Genomic DNA, 19,419 nt, shown 5'->3' with positions numbered 1-19,419 from the left:
TGGGGAGGAAGATGATGAGTTCAGATTTGGACAAGTTCAGAGTCGGAGGTGCCTACAGGATATCCAAGAGGAGGCGCCCATAGGAAGTTTTACTTATGGGTGGAGATCCCAGGAGAGAAATCTGGGCATATAAATGGTAAATGACCCAGCAAATATTAGCGTGTTTCATGGGATACTTAAATCTTTTAATACTTCTCTCATCTGCCTTTTGTGTCTCAGCAGTTGCAGGAATGAATCCTGTTACTGTAGTCAACAGATGGTTTCTCTTCTAATGCTGACCAACACTTAAAAAACATAAATGTTTTGCTTATTGCCTTGAACTTCAACTTCAGTATGTAAACACAAAATCCCACCAAGCAAACTCTGAGGCTGCCAATTTTTTTTTTATGAGTCTATGAAAGTTTTAGGTCTGAATGCAGTCCAAAATCTGTCATTACCCAAATAGAAATGATGGCCAGGGTGGTTGTGAGTTTCACAAGATTACATGGCTGAGCAGTGGCAGAATGGGCCATAGAATTCAGGACTCTGGACTGACCAGGCATTCTTGTTTCCACTGTTTTTACTGCTTCCCCCTTCTGTTGAATAGCTGCTGGCTTCAGAGTACCTCTTACTAATATTTGTTTCTAACGGGACATGGAACAGTGCCTGCAATGGTCTCAGAATGCTGAGGGCCAGAAATGCATTTTTATTGAATGTAGATGCTAATGACAAAAAATATCCCAATGGAAAGTTTGATTTCTTATGAAAGCACTTTAAAACTTCACATTGTTCATGGACCTGTTTGTCTGAACAAATCTCTCTGTGACTGTGCATACAGATGTACAATTTTACATATGGTTTCAGGAACTCCATACATTTCAAGTCAAAGAACACCTGTTGTATAACTTGGGCTATCCTCAAGGACATGTGAACCAGTTTTCTAGAAAGAAGTTCAAGAATTTCCTCATTCTCTCAAATGACTACCAATACCTTCTAAGGAATTAAATAGTAGTTCAGTTAACTTCTCAAATGCCTACGGACAGTCCATATCTGCTGATCCGTTAGTCACTCTTGACTAATGTAACATCCATCTTGGTGACACACTCTCCAGAAGTTTTAAAAGGCAGTTGGGTAGTGTTGAATTAGAGAGTTAGAAATCTATTAATGTCTCAATAGAAATTATATCTTCTTAACATTCTTAAAATTAATAATCCAGTTAGATGTTGTTTGAGCGCTGACAAAGGAAGGACTATGCTGATCAAAGTCAGGCCAAAGAGAAGCCTGTTTTATTGGTGCTAACATATTTTTGATGTATCTAATTAAAAATAAAAGGGGGGAGAAGATACAAACCACCATCCTCACTTTCAACCCCTCCAAAGGCAAGACAACATATACAGAGAGCATCTGTGGGGGTTATAATGTATTGGCCAGAGGAGAGGGACCCTGAGTCCCACTTTGATCCTGTGGAGTTGGAGTAGAAACCAGCTTCTGCCCAGCCACCTCCTCTGCTCTCTGCTTCTCTGACATTTGTACCCCCTGCATTTCTTTAGTGCCAGGAAATTCCTCCCAGGCTGTAGCCCCTCCTGCTCAGGATGAATCTCTAGCTGGCTAAGATACCACCTTCTCCTTGTTCACAAGTTTCTTTAAAATCCTGTTCTTCTATGGAGCCTCTGGTGACAAATTGGCACCTTTTTGTTACAAACTCTTTTCTTATCACTATCTAAAATGATATGATTCGTGTGCCCCCCTCCCCCTCCTCAATGGAGTGAAAACCTGGCGAGGACAGGGATCTTAGTCTCATTCACCACTTGATTCCTGTCCCCCGGGACGGTGCCCCATGCCTGGTTCTGGCAGGGGCTCAGGAAATGTTTCGGTGAATCAGTGAATGGATTCCCTCCCCATAAACTGCCCCGAGAACACTGACGAAGGGCGGCAGTACACACAGATTTTTATTAAAGGATAGTCTGCCGGTCAGCCTGTCGGTCAGAGCCTTGTCACAGAGCCTCCTAAGTGCACCACCTCGTGGTTCCTCTCCAGTCAGAACTTTCTGTGGTTGCACAGAAGCCACACAGAACTTCCTGTGCTCTAAACAATTTGGCCAAGAGAGGAAACTTTCCTTTTCTTCAGACTTAAGCAGAGTGGCTGAGAGGCTTGGCTGTGGAGCCAGACTGCCTGTTCAAACCTTTGTAGCTGTGTGACTTGGGCAGTTCCTGATCCTTTGTGTGCCCTGGTTTATTCATCTGTGAACTAAGGCTGCAGGGGCACCTGTTTTGTTGGGTTATTTGGGGATTAAATGAGTTGCTATAGCTAATGTGTTAAGAACCATTCTAGGACATTATGTGCTCAGTAAATGTAGGCAGGATAATAATGATGGTAGTGGTGGTGGTAGGATTTGGACAATAACGTCATAGGGTGAGTGTTATTGTACTTTGTTTTTAATCTGATCATTCCATTTTATTAAGTTTTTTTGTCATTGCTTTCTTAAAATGTGAGAATCAAGTCATCTCTTAGAAATATTCTTATCATTTAAAGTAATTTTTTAAAAGATGGCTTATTAAGAAACACAATTTGATTCCTGGCATTGGTTGTTTATGCAAATTATTATGCAAAGTTTATTTTCATGGGGATAGTGAGTAGGTGTTTCTTCCCAGGGTCTCTGTAAAATAAGTTTCATCTATTTGGAACATTTCTGTAATACAGTCCTTCATATTTGAATCTTCGTCATGTATTTTCTGGTGGGAAAGATTAATAAAATATTATGTTATTATAAAATTAAGCTGAACTACCCAGCATGGAAGATACTTCCTTGGAAGGTTATTTTCTTGAATTATTAAAGATTATTTCACATAGAACTTAATTATGCTTCTCTGTCCCTTTTTTTATGTGGTGAATCTGTAAATGCCAGATTCAAAGTTTCTGTCAGGACGGATTATTTTTAGGTCAGCTTTAAGAACAGGGAGGGAGGAGGGGGGGAGTGAGGAAGCAAAAAGAGAGACCTTCAATTATAATTCACGCCCTTAACTGTTGACTTTTATAGTAATCTGGGTATAGAAGGAAACTACAAATAAAATCGAAACGTAGTCAGTCTGTGTCCTAAATCTGTCTTTTTTGGGTTTTGTTATTGCTGAGATAATAATAACAAAAATACTATTCGTGGTTTCTAATAGTCTTAGATTTTCATTTTCTTTTTGGTCTTCTGCCCTTCTGTGTATTCTAAAAAGGCACTTGGGGGTGAAAAATGAACCTTGGAAAGGATCTGGAAGAGAGAGTATAAAAGCAGTAGACAAGATGTCTGAGAATTTTCTCATTTGTTTTTTAATGGGGCCTGTGGGTGATAGGTGTGTCCGTGAAGGACTTCAGTTCTGTGTCAATGAGTCATCCTGTTTTCAGTCCGCCGGAGCTCTCTGGCCTCTCCACGTCCAGGGAGTTACGGGCTTGGGAGTTGGTTCTTTTGTTGGTGATGATCATTTAATTTTAATTCTCGACACACCAGTCCTTTTCTTACAAAAAGCTTTGCCAGAAGGTTGGTAGGATGAGTAATAAAGGCTCTCTTGGGTCATATGGATAACACCAGAAAATGAGAGAAATAAAAGAGAGAAGTAGAGAGAACTTTAAAAAGCAAGGTCCTGAGCCAACCCGGTGGCACAGCAGTTGAGTGCGAACTTTCCGCTTCGGTGGCCCAGGGTTTGCCGGTTCGGGTCCTGGGTGCAGACATGGCACCATTTGGCAAAAGTTATACTGTGGTAGGCATCCCACATATAAAGTAGAGGAAGATGGGCACGGATATTAGCTCAGGGCCAGTCTTCCTCAGCAAAAAGAGGAGGATTGGCAGCAATTAGCTCAAGGCTAATCTTCCTCAAAAAAAAAAAAAAAAAACAAGGTCCTTGGCTTGGAAGGAGTGCAGTTGAATCAAAGACCTGGAGCAGATGCCATAAAATTAAATTATTTAAATAAAAGAATAAAAGGAAAAAAGAAACTTGATTAGTTTACATAGTTTATTTTGATCTTTTTGTGTGTATGTGAGGAAGATGTCCCTGAGCTAACATCTGTGCCAGCCTTCCTCTATTTAATGTGGGATGCCGCCACAGCATGGCTTGACAAGTGGTCCTAGGTCCGCACACAGGATCAGAACCTGTGAATCCCAGACTGCTGAAGCAGAGCGCACAAACTTAACCACTATGCCACTGGGCCAGCCCCTATTTTGATCTTTTAATGGTCTGTCAGTGTCATTTGTCATGCTTATTTTTAGTTGGAAAGATGTTGGTTGCAGATGACTTGGCTGCCTGGTGGGGTAACAGTGGTCTCTGGTATGTGGTGGTGGTGGGTGGTGGTGGTAATCGTGGTTTTCAGGAGCCTTTCACAAAAACAATCTTCTTTCTTGTGCTTTCAGATTTTCACCTGATGGAAGACTAATTGTATCATGTAGTGAGGATAAAACTATTAAAATTTGGGATACCACAAATAAGCAGTGTGTTAATAACTTCTCAGATTCTCTGGGGTAAGTTCATTCTCTTTGTACGTTTACATGGGGCTAGTTTGCTAAGGAGACATTTAATTCTTACAATTTAAATAAAGAAATGAGAGTAAAGAAGTCAAACTGTTGGACCTCTTGTTCTTTCCTCTTAGGTTTGCAAATTTTGTGGATTTTAACCCTAATGGTACGTGCATAGCTTCAGCAGGTTCTGATCATACTGTGAAAATCTGGGATATAAGAGTGAACAAATTACTCCAACATTATCGAGGTAACAATTTCCATAACAAAAACATTCAGTTGTTGAGTGGACTTCTCTGAGAAAGTCTTAAACTAAGACTATCCTTCTCAGTGTTTGGCCCTCTTAATGAGCATCATGGACTGCCTTTGAACTGACTAGAGAACAGTTAGCCCCTGTCAACAGCATGGACTGAGAAGCTGGGGTAGATGCCAGAGTGGAGAGGGAGGCAGAGGGACCTTAAAAGTGATGCCAGGGCTGTAAAAAGAGAAGTTACTGTGAGATTTTTAGACTCTGGTTGTCTGCATTATATGAGAAGTCAGGGATAGAAATGGCCTCAGGAGTTATGTGAGCACAAATAGGTGTTATAAGTGCTAGAAAACAACATTCTGCTGTGTCTGTGTATTGACTGTAAAAGAGAAAGGAATTAATTTCTTGATATATATTGGATTTATATTAAATCCACATTTTCCTTTCTTAATAAGTGTAATAACATGTGGCAGATCCTGTGCTAAATCCTCACAAAAGCCCTAAGAGGTATTATTATCACCCCCATTTTAAAGATAAGAAAATCAAGGCTTAAGGAGCATAAGTAACTTTCTAAAATAGTCGATAGCGCTGACTTGGATCTTTCTGTTTACAAAGTACATCGAAGAACAAACTTTTGATCACTGTCTTATACTGCCTCCTGTTGGAGGCTGGTGTCCAGAAATGACTTCTCAAATGAGCTGTCAAGACATGCCTTTCTTCAAATATATCTCCCCACTCTTCACCCCTTAGTCCCAAGCCACTAATTGGTTACTATGAATTCAGTTTAATGCTATCCTTGTTTTCAACTAATATTGCTAATAGGGCAAAGGGACATCTTTAGAATTAAGAATTGTTCTCTGAACGTTTTGCTTTTATTTTTTACAAATCAGTTCACAGCAGTGGAGTTAATTGTGTCTCATTCCACCCCTCGGGTAACTATCTCATCACTGCTTCTTCAGACGGTACACTTAAGATTCTGGATCTCTTGGAAGGAAGGCTCATATATACACTTCAAGGACATACGGTATTAACACTAAGATTTTTGCTTCTTAAATAATATATATTTTAAAGTTTTGATCCATTTTAATATATGTCTTCATTATTTTTCCAAGTGTAGCATTCATTGCTGCTATCACAAAAAATTTTTGCTTCCAAGGCTATGTTTGAATCCTCTGGAAGCAAATATTTTAGAAATATTATTTATTGTAGTTCTTGTCGAAATCAATGTGTATCTTGGAGTGGCCATTAAACTGGTTCTCCACTGCTGTCTTCAGCAGTTTGTAATACAGGTTGAACTGGTTAAAGGGTGGTAGATAAATTTTTTCCCTCCTTCTGATCTTTCCCCTCGTGTGGAGGCTGTCCCACTAGCTCTGAGTCTCCTGGCCTCTCACACCCCCTCACTCACTCCTTTCACCAATCTGATTGGTGAGTTTAGAAGGAGAAATTTGACAAGTAGAGCTCAGCGCCTGCTACTTTTGGGAGCGAGCCCGTCCTCGCTGTTTTCCTCTGACGTCTGTTGTGGAGAGGCCTGCTCTTGTTCAGTCTTGCTTGTGGCCAGGTACTTCAATCTGACTCATCTGGGATTCAGTTCTAGAAAGCCCATTTGCCCACAGATCAAGCCACATTCTCTCTTTTCAAACCTTTATCAGTAAGAAAGATGATATTTTGACTCTCTCATGCCTTATTCCTTAGCCTTATTTCTCAATTGGCTTAGATCCCAGTGGGGAAGAGGCATACTATTTATTGAGCCTGTGCAGTCTCACACTCGTGTGTGTGCACACACACACAGGCATATAATGCACTAAAGAAAAACTTGTGTGTGTATAAACTATTCTTTCTTTCTGGGTAAATATTCAAACTTCTCTAAATTTTTTAGACTGTAACCTCTTTTTTTTTTTAAGATGTACTAGGTACTTCCTTTTAACCAAGTATAAGCTGTTTATGTCCAGAAATAGAATGGGCTTTGTGGTCCATCCTGCCTCGCTTCCTGCTTTGCTTTATGATTTGTTCTGCAGCTGTGTTAGAGTGAAGCAGAAATAGACACTAACCAGCTCAGATATATGCGTATCCATGGATTTAGGCTGAACCAATAAAAGTGGCCAAGGATTAAAATATCCATGGAAAAAGTACAGAATAATAGAGAGAAAGATGAACACAGTATTTTAGGAGAAAAACACTATACATGAAGATGGAATTTTTCATAGTCTGGAGGTGAAGGTATTTATTAGGCTATAATAACCTAGGTCTGTGGTATGGTCTACTTGAAAAATTTAAGATGTTTTCCCCCCAAATTTTCTTGTACAGATTAAAGACATATGAAAAAATCCCAGAATATACTAATATTTCCGAGATGAGAAATAATTACTCTTATCTTGACTGAAAAATTGACCTAGAAGCTATGCATCTTGTAACTGTGCCAAGTGGAATCTTGTCCAACTCCACAGTCATTGCTCAATTTCACGTTCTCCTTACCTTTCACCCAGATAATTGCAGTGACTTTGTAACTGGCTTCCAACCATTCATTCTTACTCCAATTCATCATTCTCGCTCCAATTCATCATTCTTGCAGTTGTGGTCTCACTTTTTATCAATCACAGCTCTCCTTCTATCTCTGTCCTGCTCTGAAAACTTTTAGTGGCTCACTGTTGCCCACATGAAGGGAGCACTCAGAGACGCCTGCTGTGTCAGGAAATGGCCTTTGTTCATATAGCCGCATTCCCATCACCTATAGAGTTATCTCTCAGCTTCTGCTAGTGATTTGTTGAATAGAGAGTTCAAAGCCAGTAAGTCTTAATAGAAATCTTATCAACTTAGACAGATACAAGCTTTTCTTTGAAGGAAAAAAAGTGTATTTCCTTATTCTTATTAGTATTGCTTTTTATTTAGTATCAAATATATCATTTATATACTTATTTAATATCATTATCATTAATATATATCATTTATCATTATATCTTTAGCAGCATTAATGATTTATATCGTTATGTCATTGATAAAAATATATATTTTTAAATTTATATCATTTAGTATTGTTTATATGTGTTTTAATATAGTTGGATTGGTTCTTTGATTATCTTTACTCTGCCTGCATTAGTTGAACAGCAACTGGATATGTTCTATCAGACTTATTTCATAAATAGTCTATGTAAATTAAGGTGAAAAGTTAATACTCACAGTCTTCTTGGCCATGAGAAAACATCACCAAGTGCTCTTTTCTTTTATCTCCCTTTATTTCTTAGGGACCTGTCTTTACTGTTTCATTTTCAAAAGGTGGAGAGCTGTTTGCATCAGGAGGTACAGACGCACAGGTTTGTCGGTCTCCAGCTCCCTCTTTGATTTGGTCGGGGTAAGGGACTCCAAGACCTCAGCTAAGAGTTTCACAACCAGCTAGTTTGTATATGTTAAGATGATTATCAGTGAGTTTCTATTTTAATTTAATACCAGGAAGTCTGCTATCTTGTATGTGAAATAGTGCCAGTCCTAATAGTTTTTGAAACTCAAAGAGTGGTTATTTTCTTTGGCTTATCTCTACACTTAATTATACATATAACTGACACTTACTGAATGCCCAATATCAGTCTGGTGCTTTCACTTGAATTATTGCCCAATCTTTTATCTGGATATCTTGTTTTTCAAATGTAAAGTTTCTTGAGTATGGTAAATATAAATTATTTTATGTAGCAAATCTGCATTTATTTGAAATGACCAAAAGTCATTCATAGGTAGATTTATTGAATAAGGTGGACTATCAAGCCAAAAACCTAGTGTTGGGCTTTGAAAAAAAGAAAGAGGATTTTAAGGTAATAAGTTATTTTCTTAGTACAAATTTTAAACTGAATATGAAAGTAATTCAAAATGCTAAATCTCTCCCTCAAATCTTTAAAAAAAATATTGAGAAGTAGTAATGTTGTTGAAATATATACTGTCTAGTCTTCCTGACTATTTGGAGGGACAATTCTGTCTATTTGTGTTTTTTTAAAAAAATGGTTCTATTGCTTGTACATACAAGCCAATAACTGCCAAGATGATTAATTTTTATAGGTCTTATTATGGAGGACTAACTTTGATGAAATGAATTGTAAAGACATTATTAAAAGAAATCTCAAAAGATTACATTTTGATTCACCACCGCATCTTCTTGATATCTACCCAAGAACACCGCATCTTCACGAGGGGAAAATCGAGACTGTTGAAGTGAGTGCTTCTTTTTTTTCATTTGTCCTACTATTTCTAAGTGTACATTTTAGGGCTATTGATCAACTAGATGCTTGAAATGATACTTAACTATGTAAAACCTAGTCCTGCCTTAAAACAGCAGCACTTTTAGAAACAATTATTTTCACTGATAAAATAAACCTATAAATATAATAGTGTATAATAGTGCTAAAGCCTCTCATATTTGCTTCTTGAAGACTTAGAAATACAACTATAAAACTGTTAGTAATAGGAAATGAGGACTCAAATCTAAGGCCTCTGGTGACTGAAGTCTGAACCAGCTTCATCTTCTAGACGTGTTTAGGATGCTCATGTGATGGCTGTCATGAGAACAGAGCTGAAGAGCAAGAAGTTTCTTAACAGTTATTGAAATAGGTATCTTGAAACCGTTTTATAGCAAAAAAAAGTCTTATGAAGAATAAAAAGAAGAGATTTAATTATTAAAGCTAACAACTGAGACTATCGTACTGTTTGCTTACATATATTTTCAAATATATCTAGTTAGCTGTAGATTTTTGTTGACCTAATTCCTTAGGTCCTATAGATTTAAATGTTCCACTCTCTTCAAAGGAAAAAGTCATCTTTGCTGGATGCTTAGCTGGTGTTACTGTATTTCTTTCCATTTTTCATGATTCTCCTTAAGCACTTTTCTAGTCTAAGAGTTGATATCAGAAATCAACTATTACCGGTCTGTGTGAATTTTTTTTTTTCTCATTGACAGAACCTTTCTTTGCTATTAGAGTAGATATTTTGCATTCTTAAGACTCATTCCTGAGTGGCGATTCAGTTGCCTCACGCAGTCTTCGTGCTGTGGGTCCCTGCCGCCCTTTGTGGTCTCTGTGTCTCCTACCCCAAGCAGTTCCTTAGTTCTGGTTTCTTAGTCATGGTCTTTTCTGTTATCTCAGGTATTTCATTTAGTCTCAGGTCGTGTGTATGTGTATGTGTGTGAGTTTAAGTTTTTTTAAACTTTCAAGTTTTGGGGGCTTTCTTGATTTTATTTAATCTGGCATATTTTGGCATTTCTGTCCTAATATTTCCTTTATTTTCACTTCTTTGCTATAACTTTTGTCCTTTCCAACTTCTGACCATCTTTCTGTTTCTTTCTAAATAGTGTATTTACTATTGTGCTTTACTACTTTTTTATGCTACTTTTTGTATCATCATTTTTTTCTTTTATTTCTCTGAAAGAAAGAATGTAATATAATTTGTTTGTGGCTTATCACATTCTTGTTTCATTTCTATAATTAAAGATGTATTTGTTGATCCCCGTGATCACATATGTTCTCATAAAATATATGTGAAATATATTTTAATTAATTTGTGTTTCCTTTTGTTGTTTGCCCCAAGCTGGTTTTATTGACTCCTGGTATTTTTTATTCTAGCATTTCTGTGGCCTTGGCTGGACTTGATCAGCAGCACTGTTGCTGCTGCCCTGTCGTCCACTCAGCCACCTCTCCAGAGTGGTGGGTGGCAGAGCTGCAGGCTTAGCCCAGGTCTCCTTGCTCCTAATTCAGTGATATTTCCATGATACCACACTACCTCAGCGTTGGAGACTCGAGCCGTTTTCCCTGTGACTTACTGTCAGTTCATGCCCATTTAAGAGTGCTAGACTTTCTTTGAAATGTCAACAAGTTGTCTAAGTAGCTCTGTTCTGACAGTGCAGCCGAAAAGCAGTGAAAGCAGTAAGGTTGCTTTGAATGCTAGGTCAGGATGACCCAGGCCATGCAAACCCATTCTCAGCCGTATTTTTCGCGTATACACGTAAAAAGTCTATTAAACACTGACTTTTCATCTTGGAATTAGAGTTCAGTTATACCGTACAGAATGTTGAGCTCTGTGACTGAATTGTGTTTGTGGCCTTAAGAAAGTCAGCCTCTGTGTACCCAGTTTAAATTATCTGTAAGCACTCATGGTTGCTTAAATTAAGTACACAGTATCACTTATATTTGTAATACATCTTCAGATCCTGTGATATAAAATGCTGGAGAAGTGACAAGATACTGCATATGAATAACCAACTGTTCCTTTTTTTCCCTAAAAATTTCTTATAATAAAGCAAGTGTGTAAAGTTTTCTGGACAGAGGACATCTTTACTATTACAAGTAAATAATCGATATTTAACAATTATAATTGATATTTAATTGTTTTCTAAAGACTTCAAATTAATGTCTATGGATCACTTTTAAAGCCAAAAGAATATCACCTAGATGTTGCATTTTATATGAATCAGAATGCAAGTTGTGCTGTGTTCATTTATTAGTAGTAAATTTTACTTTGAAACTAAATTTGGTGGATTAAATTTTTTTCAAAGCTTTAGGAAAGGTCAGCTTCCGTATGTTACTTTGGAAGCATTTTATAACTAGAAAAAGTTTATTGAGGTCAGAATTCATGATTAAAAGGAAAAAAAGTTTTATTGAAAGATGTGAAATAAATGGCATCTGAGTGATCTAATTAATTTCTCTAACTTTCTCTTTTTGCAATAACCATGAGTGTTTCATTTCTGAGTTAGAAGCAACACAGCATTCCTGTGATTTGTATTTTATTGTGTTTTCTTTGTGTCTCATTTGAATTGCATAATCTCAGTCTCACTCTCCTGGGTGAAATTGATCTTTTGCAAAAGGCGCCCATTTGCCAGCCTTAAGTGCTCTACTTGTTTGAAGGTGGGGAGTCCTGTGGCGTCTTAGACCTTGGGTCCAAGCTGACTAAATATATAAATTACCAATTCCTACGTGGATAGAGAGAGTGATAGCCAGGTTGCTTTTAGAGTAAATGAGAGGGAAGTCACATGAGGGAAGGCATGAATCATAAAATTCTTACCCTAGCGTGTCTTCCTATTGATCTAGCTGCAGATCCTTTGTGGCACTCCTGGCCTAGGCACTCCGTCTTAATTACAAACACGAGAACAACTTCTTTCTTTTATTGGTGAGAAAGGAGCCCAACTTTTAAACAAGGTATCTTAACCCTGCCCACACTGTGCTCTGGCACACTACTAGGTCACGCTGACTTTATCTTCTTCAGATTGTCGTGAAGCAAATTGCACAGTCCTGCCCCCAGACAAAACCAAGCATTCCTACTTGAAGGGGGAGCTGAATGTATGTGCGTGACACTTTTCTCCAGAGCGGTCCCCTACTCTTTTGCATGTTTTAACAGGAAGACAATAGAAGGGATGGTGACAGATCTTGGTGAGAGAAAGCATCAAAATAATTATTCTAGGAGAACCACAGAATATTGTAGGAAGGGATTATGGTTAGTTAGTTAAAAAATAATTTATTAATATTTGTTCCAATGGCTTTTAATTTTATAATGGCCATTTGAAATTACCTTAATCTATAAATTGCATAGGAAATTCTGTATGATATTTAGCAGGAAGGAAAACTTCCTTTAGTTTAACCAAATATTTCTATAATAATATTTTGTGATAGGCTGGCCACGATTTATTGTTAAAAACTGCAAGTGATGAATTTAAGTGTTTGAGTCTGAAATTGGGTTTTTATCTCAATCTTCTATTAAGGTTGAAAATTTTACAATTTATGATTAAAAAATGAACACTTCTCTACCAATTTTGTATCTTAGTTCTAGCTGTGGTATATGTCTATGTTGTTTTGGGCCTCAATAAATGTTCTTGAGAGATGATTATTAATACTATTATTATATGATGATAATAGGAGTAATCATAATAATATTTAATGCATCCAACATTATTTTAATTGCCTTACATAAATCGTCATTAAATCTTCCTTAAAACCCTATGAAGTAAGTACCATTTTTATCCCCTGAGAAACTGAGGCACACGTAACTTAAAGCTAGTAATTAGTAGCCCTGTAATTTCAGCCCAGGCACCCTGGTTCCGTTCTGTGCTTTTAACCATTTTGATGTAATGTTTCAATATAATCAAAATTAAATTTCATCCTGTTAACAGATAATAAGTATCTGTGTGCTGGACATTGTACTAGCTGTACAGTGTTCAACAGCAAACAAGGTGGGCATGTTCCTTGCTCTTCAGATTTGTTAGTAGCAGTGTTTGTGCTCATGGCGTCCTCAGTGTGGTGGACACACAGAACCTCAGAGTGGGATGGTACCCTTGACGTCATGTAGACCAATCTCTCCCTCATGCATCAGTCCCTCAATTATAAGCCCTTGTTCAGTGATGGAGAACTCGGCCTCTCATAAGACAGCTCATTCCATTTCAAAGCATGTGTGAGGGGTCCTTCCCTTTCATGAAGATCGGGCGCTGGAAGATGCTGGTCAGATTCCTGGAGGTTGGCTAGCAAGGAACTTAACTATGTCACCTTCAGCACATTTTCTTTATGGAGAAGACTATGAACTTTTACTTAGAATTTCCTGTTCCATTTAGTGTATGTGGCGGCAACTTGTGCCACATGGCAGTAAAATACTGTTAGTTCCATCAGGAGTTTCCTAACTTGCAGAAGCTCAAGAATTTCTCTATGAGAGATCCTATTTCCATGTGATTTAGATTTTTTGAGCAGCTCCTATTTCAGACGGTAAAATCAGGTTGTGTTTTCCATAGGTAAACAATTTTATAATACGCTAGGTGGCAGTAGATAAAAGAGAATAAAATGTCTGCAAGCTGTCTCTGGACAGCGAGCCTAAGATTAAAAGAAAGAGAGTCATCCTCAGGGTTCTTCTCTTTGCCTCAACTCTGGACTCAGAGCTGGTAGGAGGAGGCTTTGTTTTCTGCCCTGTGGAACAGCCGGAAAGGGAGAAAGGTGCTGGCAGGCTGAGGAATCACCCCTCATTCTCACCCTGAGCAGTTGTAATTGCTTCTTTACCGAATAGGGGATTACCGGGCATGTACACCTTCGCCTCTAGCGCAATGTTCTGTAATTATAAAAGCTTCTTAATATTTCCAAAGTACATGTATACCGAGCAAACAGGATAAGCGCTTTTAAAATCATTCCACCCCTCCTATCACAGTCCGCAATAGCGTCCTCACTGTTAGCCCGACTGTGTTCTTAACACTTTACACATCTCTGTCAGATTAATCTTTCTAAAGCACATTTTGGCCTCCAGTTTTTCTCTGCCTTCCCAAATTCCTTCACCCTCCGCAGTTTCACCTTTGCCAACCTCTCTTATTACTACCCTGTGCGAGAGTATCGCGTCAGCACTCTCTCTCTGTTCAGGAATGCTCTTTACTCATCTCTGTCTGTGCTGTTCTGAGGCTGTCTGTGAGGAGCCGTCTGGAGCCCTGTGTCCCCGAGGAAGCCGTGCTCGCCAAGCGCTCGGGCCGCAGTTCCTCGGAGGTTCTTCAGCGCGCTTACTGTTGGGACCATCCATTTTTCCAAGTTCTGCTCTCTTTGCCGCCCTTTGCTTACTCCTTTGTATTCATAACGTTTAATAAGTATTTTGTCCTGTAGTTTCTTTTTGTTTTTTGGTCTTCTCGAACTCCGAAATAGCTGCCCTCAGAAGCAGTCGCCACTCAGTTATTCCCTTGCTTCTCTTTTTAACTTTACTACATGTGTTCGAATCTATAATTAGATATTTCATTTTGGGTGGTTTTAAACTTGATACAAATTGATCATACTGAATATATTTTTCTGTAACTCGCTTTTTTAATGTTAAAATCCTGAGATTCATATGTGGGGATTCTGAGTTCATACGTTGAGACGTTGTCCATTCATTTTCACTGCCTTATAGGGTTCCAGTGAATTTACCACAGTGTGATTCCAATTTATGTATCTAGTCCACTGTTGACAAACATGTGGGGATTTCTGGTTGTGAGTTTTGTTTTGTTTTGCCACCACAAACAATGCTGCTATAAACAATGTCGGCATCATTGTTTGCTAGATTTACAATCCTAATGGGTGTTAAGTGGTATTTTGCCTTAATCATATCTTTTCTAATTACTAATGTTTCTGAAAATCTCTTCATATTTTAGTTAACTGTTAGGTTTTCTCTTCTATAATTTTTTCTTGGGATTGCTGTCCTTTTCATATTTATTTATAGGTTTTTCATGTATATTTTAGGTATTTTTCCTTCTTCAGTTTTAGACATCCTGTCTCTTCCTGTTCAATTATCTGATTGTTAACTTTGTGGTATCCATTATTAAACAAAAATCCTTAATTTTGGTATAATCAAATGGATCAATTTTTTTTCCTTATGATTTCGCTTTTGTGGCTTTTGTTTAAGATGTCATTCCTGACCATGGGTTACAAAGACATTCTTATACATTTACTAATATTAGCTTTATAGGATTGTTTTTTTGCTGAGGAAAATTAGCCCTAAGCTAACATCTGTGCCAATCTTCCTCTATTTTTTATATGTGGGTCACTGCTGTAGCATGGCTGACAAGTGGTATAGGTCTACACCCAAGATCCAGAGCACACCCAACTTAACCACTAGGCCACAGCACTGGCCCCTTAACTTACTTTCTAGTTTTAACATAACATTTAGGTTTCTAATGTATCTGCTGTCCACCTTTGTTATGTAGTATTACCCAGGGATCCATACAGTGAGCCAGTTTCCTCAACTGTATCATCCTTCCTTTACTGATTTGGGGCACCAGTTTTCTTTTATATTTATTTTCTATATATACAGTGCTCTGCTTCTGGGCTCTTTATGTTAGAACTTTCTATTTATTTAAGCCTTCTTTAGTGTCTTTACATGAGTTTTATTATTTTTTCCCCATAAAGGTCTTACACATATTTGTATTTTTATTCTGATGCATTTGATAATTTTTATGGTATTGTAAATGATTTTTTTAATTTACATTTTCTAACTGTGCTGAAGTTCAGAAATGCAGTTGATTTTGTATATCGATATTGGATCTAGTAAATTCTCTTAGTAGTTCTAATTAGTTAGCAGTAGATTCTCTTGGGGTTTCTCCAAGGTGATTATATTATATATGAGTGACAATTATTTCTTCTGTTCCAATTCTTACATCTTAACACCTTTTATTTCCCTTTCTTGTCATAATGAACTGGCTAGGATTTTTTTTCTGCGTCTTTTGAGGTGGGTCATTTTATTTTATTTTTAAAATCCCTTTATAGGTGAATTACACTAATTTTCTATGTAAAATCAGCTTTTTGTTTCTGGGATAAATTTAACTTGGTCATGATCTTTTCTTATACATTGGTAGGTTTGATAGGCTAATATTTTGTTTAAAATTTTTGCATACATGTTAATGAAAATATCAATATATTTTAATTTTAGAATATGTTAGGAAATACCCTCTAGGTTGTTACAAATGACATCCGGTTTCTTACGGTATAAAAATCTAATGTTAACATTTTTTATGTATATACGCAGATTAATCCAAAACTTGAAGTGATCGACTTGCAGACCTCTACTCCCCCTGTTGTAGACATCCTTTCTTTTGATTCTACCACAGTAAGTTTTCTTTGACATTTAAGATGTATTTAATTATTTGGCACAATCCGTTTTCCTCAGAAAGTTTGTGAGAGAGGACATAAAAAGTGGGCTAAGTAGCATAACATTTTAGCATAGAAAAAACTTTGTACAAAAAGTCGTATTTACACTGTGTCTAAATAGCCACAAGGGGGAGCAGCACCAATCTCCAGAAAAGCCTTTAATTGGAGAACGTGGAGCTCAGTCTAAGCCATGCTCACTGTCTCATCTCCTGTCAAGGTGCCACCCAGGTGACGTTCCACTTGCTGTCACAGAAGAGATTTTCTTCTGTGTTAACTGCCTTTCAGAGGCGCTAAGCTTACTTCCAGTCTTCTCTTTAGAGGCTGTGAGAAAAGCAGTCATGTCCCTTTGTTCATCCCTCCTGATGGATTATGCAGAAATTAAGAAATATTTCTAATACTTGCAATTTTGTTTATAAAAATTACATACATATAATTTATTTACTCAGAGTATCCAAAGTCTTCAAAGATTGAGAGTTTCAACCTTTCAATTTGAGTCTTTTCAAGGCAGATCATTGCTGCCGTCAGTTCTACTAGCCGCAAGAACGAACAGGAGGAATGAGATGGTCTTTGGCAGCACAACTGTGATGGTGTCGGTATAGTTAAAAATTTGGGGTAAATTATTAATGCACGACCAAAAAAGAAAACAAACAAGAACCTCGACCTTATGACGTTACAAACTCTCCAATGGATCTCAAGGATTATATTTATTATAGAAGAGTTCTGCAGAGGAACTGGTCCTTCTGGAGTCTATCCTGCACCTGAAAGAACTCTAATTATTAAAGAGTCCTTTCAGTGTTAATCCCATGGCAGAGAAGACACCCAGATCACTCATGAGAGGTTCCAGTGACCAGAAATCACTGTGGGCGAACTAAGGAGCTGACTGTTGAAGGGAAGGCCCGGAATCTCTGGTGACAGCCAGGACCTCAAGCAGTCTGTGGTCTTACCTTTTACAGTGTTCACGTTTATAAAACAATCCTACTAGCATTTCTGCATTAATAGCTTACTTATGCAATTAAAAATTAACTAGACATCTAATTCTTCTCTCAGTGCTTGGATATGGTGGGTGCTCAATATGTTTGTGTTCAGTGAGTTACTCAAAAGGCATGCTATTGAAATTTACAAATTCTGGTGAGTTGGGTTTTTGCCCCTGTAGTGAAAGGAGCCAAAGTTAGGTGGTCTTTGGGATATGCTGCCTTTTTGTGAGGTAGTCAGTAGACTAAAATTGGGTATTCTTGGCCTGGAAGATATCACAGATCATCAAAAATCTTTAGTCCACACTTTGAGATTCACTCATCCTGCCAGAACCCTTCAAGCTTTGCAAAGCCTCCTGACCTAAGGAATCCAGATGTTCTGACAGTGTGCTATGGAGCTGGGCCTAACTGCCGCTTAGCGAGTGAGAGCAGCATGTCTGTCCCTGATGGTCATCCAGAAGTGCCAAAGTCAACTAGTTTAGTTATAGGACCCTAACTCAGGAGTATAGTGTATATAGGACATCGAGAGGACGCTTCTGTATAATAAACACATGACATGTTTGCAGTTGTGCTATGAAACAGAATAAGAAAACTAAAGAGTACAACTATCGACATAAGAGATAATATTAGGTTGAATTTTATGAAAGTGCCATTTTGTAGGCAAAAATGATCTAATATCAGTTATTTCCCATGGTTCAACCCCACATATTAAAGCATTAAGAGGAATCTACTGTTACTTTGAGTTGTGTGCTTGATACTACATAAAAATAAAACAAAGAGGAAAACAAAAACTTGTTTGCTCTGAATTGGTTTGGGATTAGGCTAATGAAGTCCCATCTAGGTAGGTTCTTTTACAATCTGGAAGATAACTGCTTGCCTTGAGGCAAGGTATAAAGACTCCTAATCTTATTTATTTCCCAAGGCATTCTCTGAAGCATAGATGCTCATAAAGCATGCAGATTTTTGTAAAGAATATCTCTAAAATGCTTTCCTTTAAGTTTTCAATGTGTATATCTCTCTTAGCTCATTGATAGATAATTGGTTAGAAAATGAAAGTGAAATCACTTTAACTTGTCTACCTTCCCAGTAATCTACTGGTAAGTAATTCTTAATCTGTAGTCCCCTCTGTACATTGCTTCTGCCAACAAATCAGACACAATTGTAAAGGAGATTTGTTTCCACTCTGGCATGAAGCGCAAATAAATATTTATGGTGTGAACTTTGCATATGATTATAATTTTAAAAACCCAGAGAAATATTGGAAGCCAATAAAAGCAGTGTTTAAAGGTAGTTTTGGTATTTGTTATTGTGCTTACTGTTTGTTTTGGAGATTTGTTTGCTTGGTTTTTGTAGACTGGAAGAAAGTTTCCTTAGAAATTCATTTTATCAAGATGAGATGTAAGATTACTCTTTCATCCTTAATTTGCCAAAGTTCTTAGTAGGATCAAAGCAGATTTGTTATGGTATAAGAAATAGTTGGCTTCTTTTCCTGCTTTGACTTGATTTATTATATTCAGGATGATTTGTAGATCTAAGTGTACTGATATCTACGCTCTGATGCCTTCTTACTACGGAGAAGAAATTATGACATACAGTGTAATGGTCAGTATCTTTGTGGCTTGCACTTAATGTCTCTAAGCCAGGCAAGAAATTTGATATAATATTTTGGGATCAAAATAAGCTGTTACAAATCTGCATTTTTAAAGCTTTGTTGTGAAAAATGTTTCTGTAAAGGCACATACTGGCTGTCATAGAGACATAGTTTAGAACTGTTGGTCTCAAATTCCTAAATCTTTACTCTGATTACTTTATCACCTATTATATACTGATTTTCTAGAGATTATTTAGTTCAAGATTCCGTTGAGTCTTTTAATGTTTTTGTTTATTCAGTTACAACTAGACTAGGGCTTTGTCATCAAAATTGTATGAGGGCATTTAGCATTAGCATTGACATGTGATGTGGCTACGTGGAATGTTCTAGACCCTCTCACATCCTCTCCTCCCACTCCAAAAAGAGGCAAGCAAGATAGGAATTTCTTCTGTTTCCTAATATAAAGTTGGGTTTTTTAAAAATAGTGACAATAAACAAAATTTATTTAAAATAGTCTAGGATCATTAAAATATTTT

General features: G+C 37.4%; 1 protein-coding gene across 8 annotated transcripts in view; it reads left to right on the top strand.

Annotated features, from left to right (window-relative positions):
* POC1B (POC1 centriolar protein B) overlaps positions 1-19,419 on the top strand; it is a 92,133-nt gene that overhangs the window by 38,738 nt on the left and 33,976 nt on the right. For 4 of the 8 annotated variants that reach the window (XM_070599700.1, XM_070599704.1, XM_070599699.1 and 1 more), the window contains 6 exons: positions 4,370-4,477; positions 4,606-4,721; positions 5,609-5,742; positions 7,958-8,026; positions 8,760-8,912; positions 16,200-16,280. In XM_070599700.1, coding sequence (XP_070455801.1) covers positions 4,370-4,477; positions 4,606-4,721; positions 5,609-5,742; positions 7,958-8,026; positions 8,760-8,912; positions 16,200-16,280 — 661 coding nt within the window. Of the gene's footprint in view, positions 1-4,369; positions 4,478-4,605; positions 4,722-5,608; positions 5,743-7,957; positions 8,027-8,759; positions 8,913-16,199; positions 16,281-16,767; positions 18,583-19,419 lie in introns of those variants that run through there. The other 4 variants (XM_070599701.1, XM_070599707.1, XM_070599703.1 and 1 more) reach the window with 2 other exon arrangements.

The sequence above is a fragment of the Equus przewalskii genome, chromosome 29, assembly GCF_037783145.1.
Source record: "Equus przewalskii isolate Varuska chromosome 29, EquPr2, whole genome shotgun sequence".
Lineage (NCBI taxonomy): Eukaryota > Metazoa > Chordata > Mammalia > Perissodactyla > Equidae > Equus > Equus przewalskii.
The sequence above is the reverse complement of the archived record's forward strand: the minus strand, read 5'-3'. Positions and strand labels throughout refer to the sequence as shown.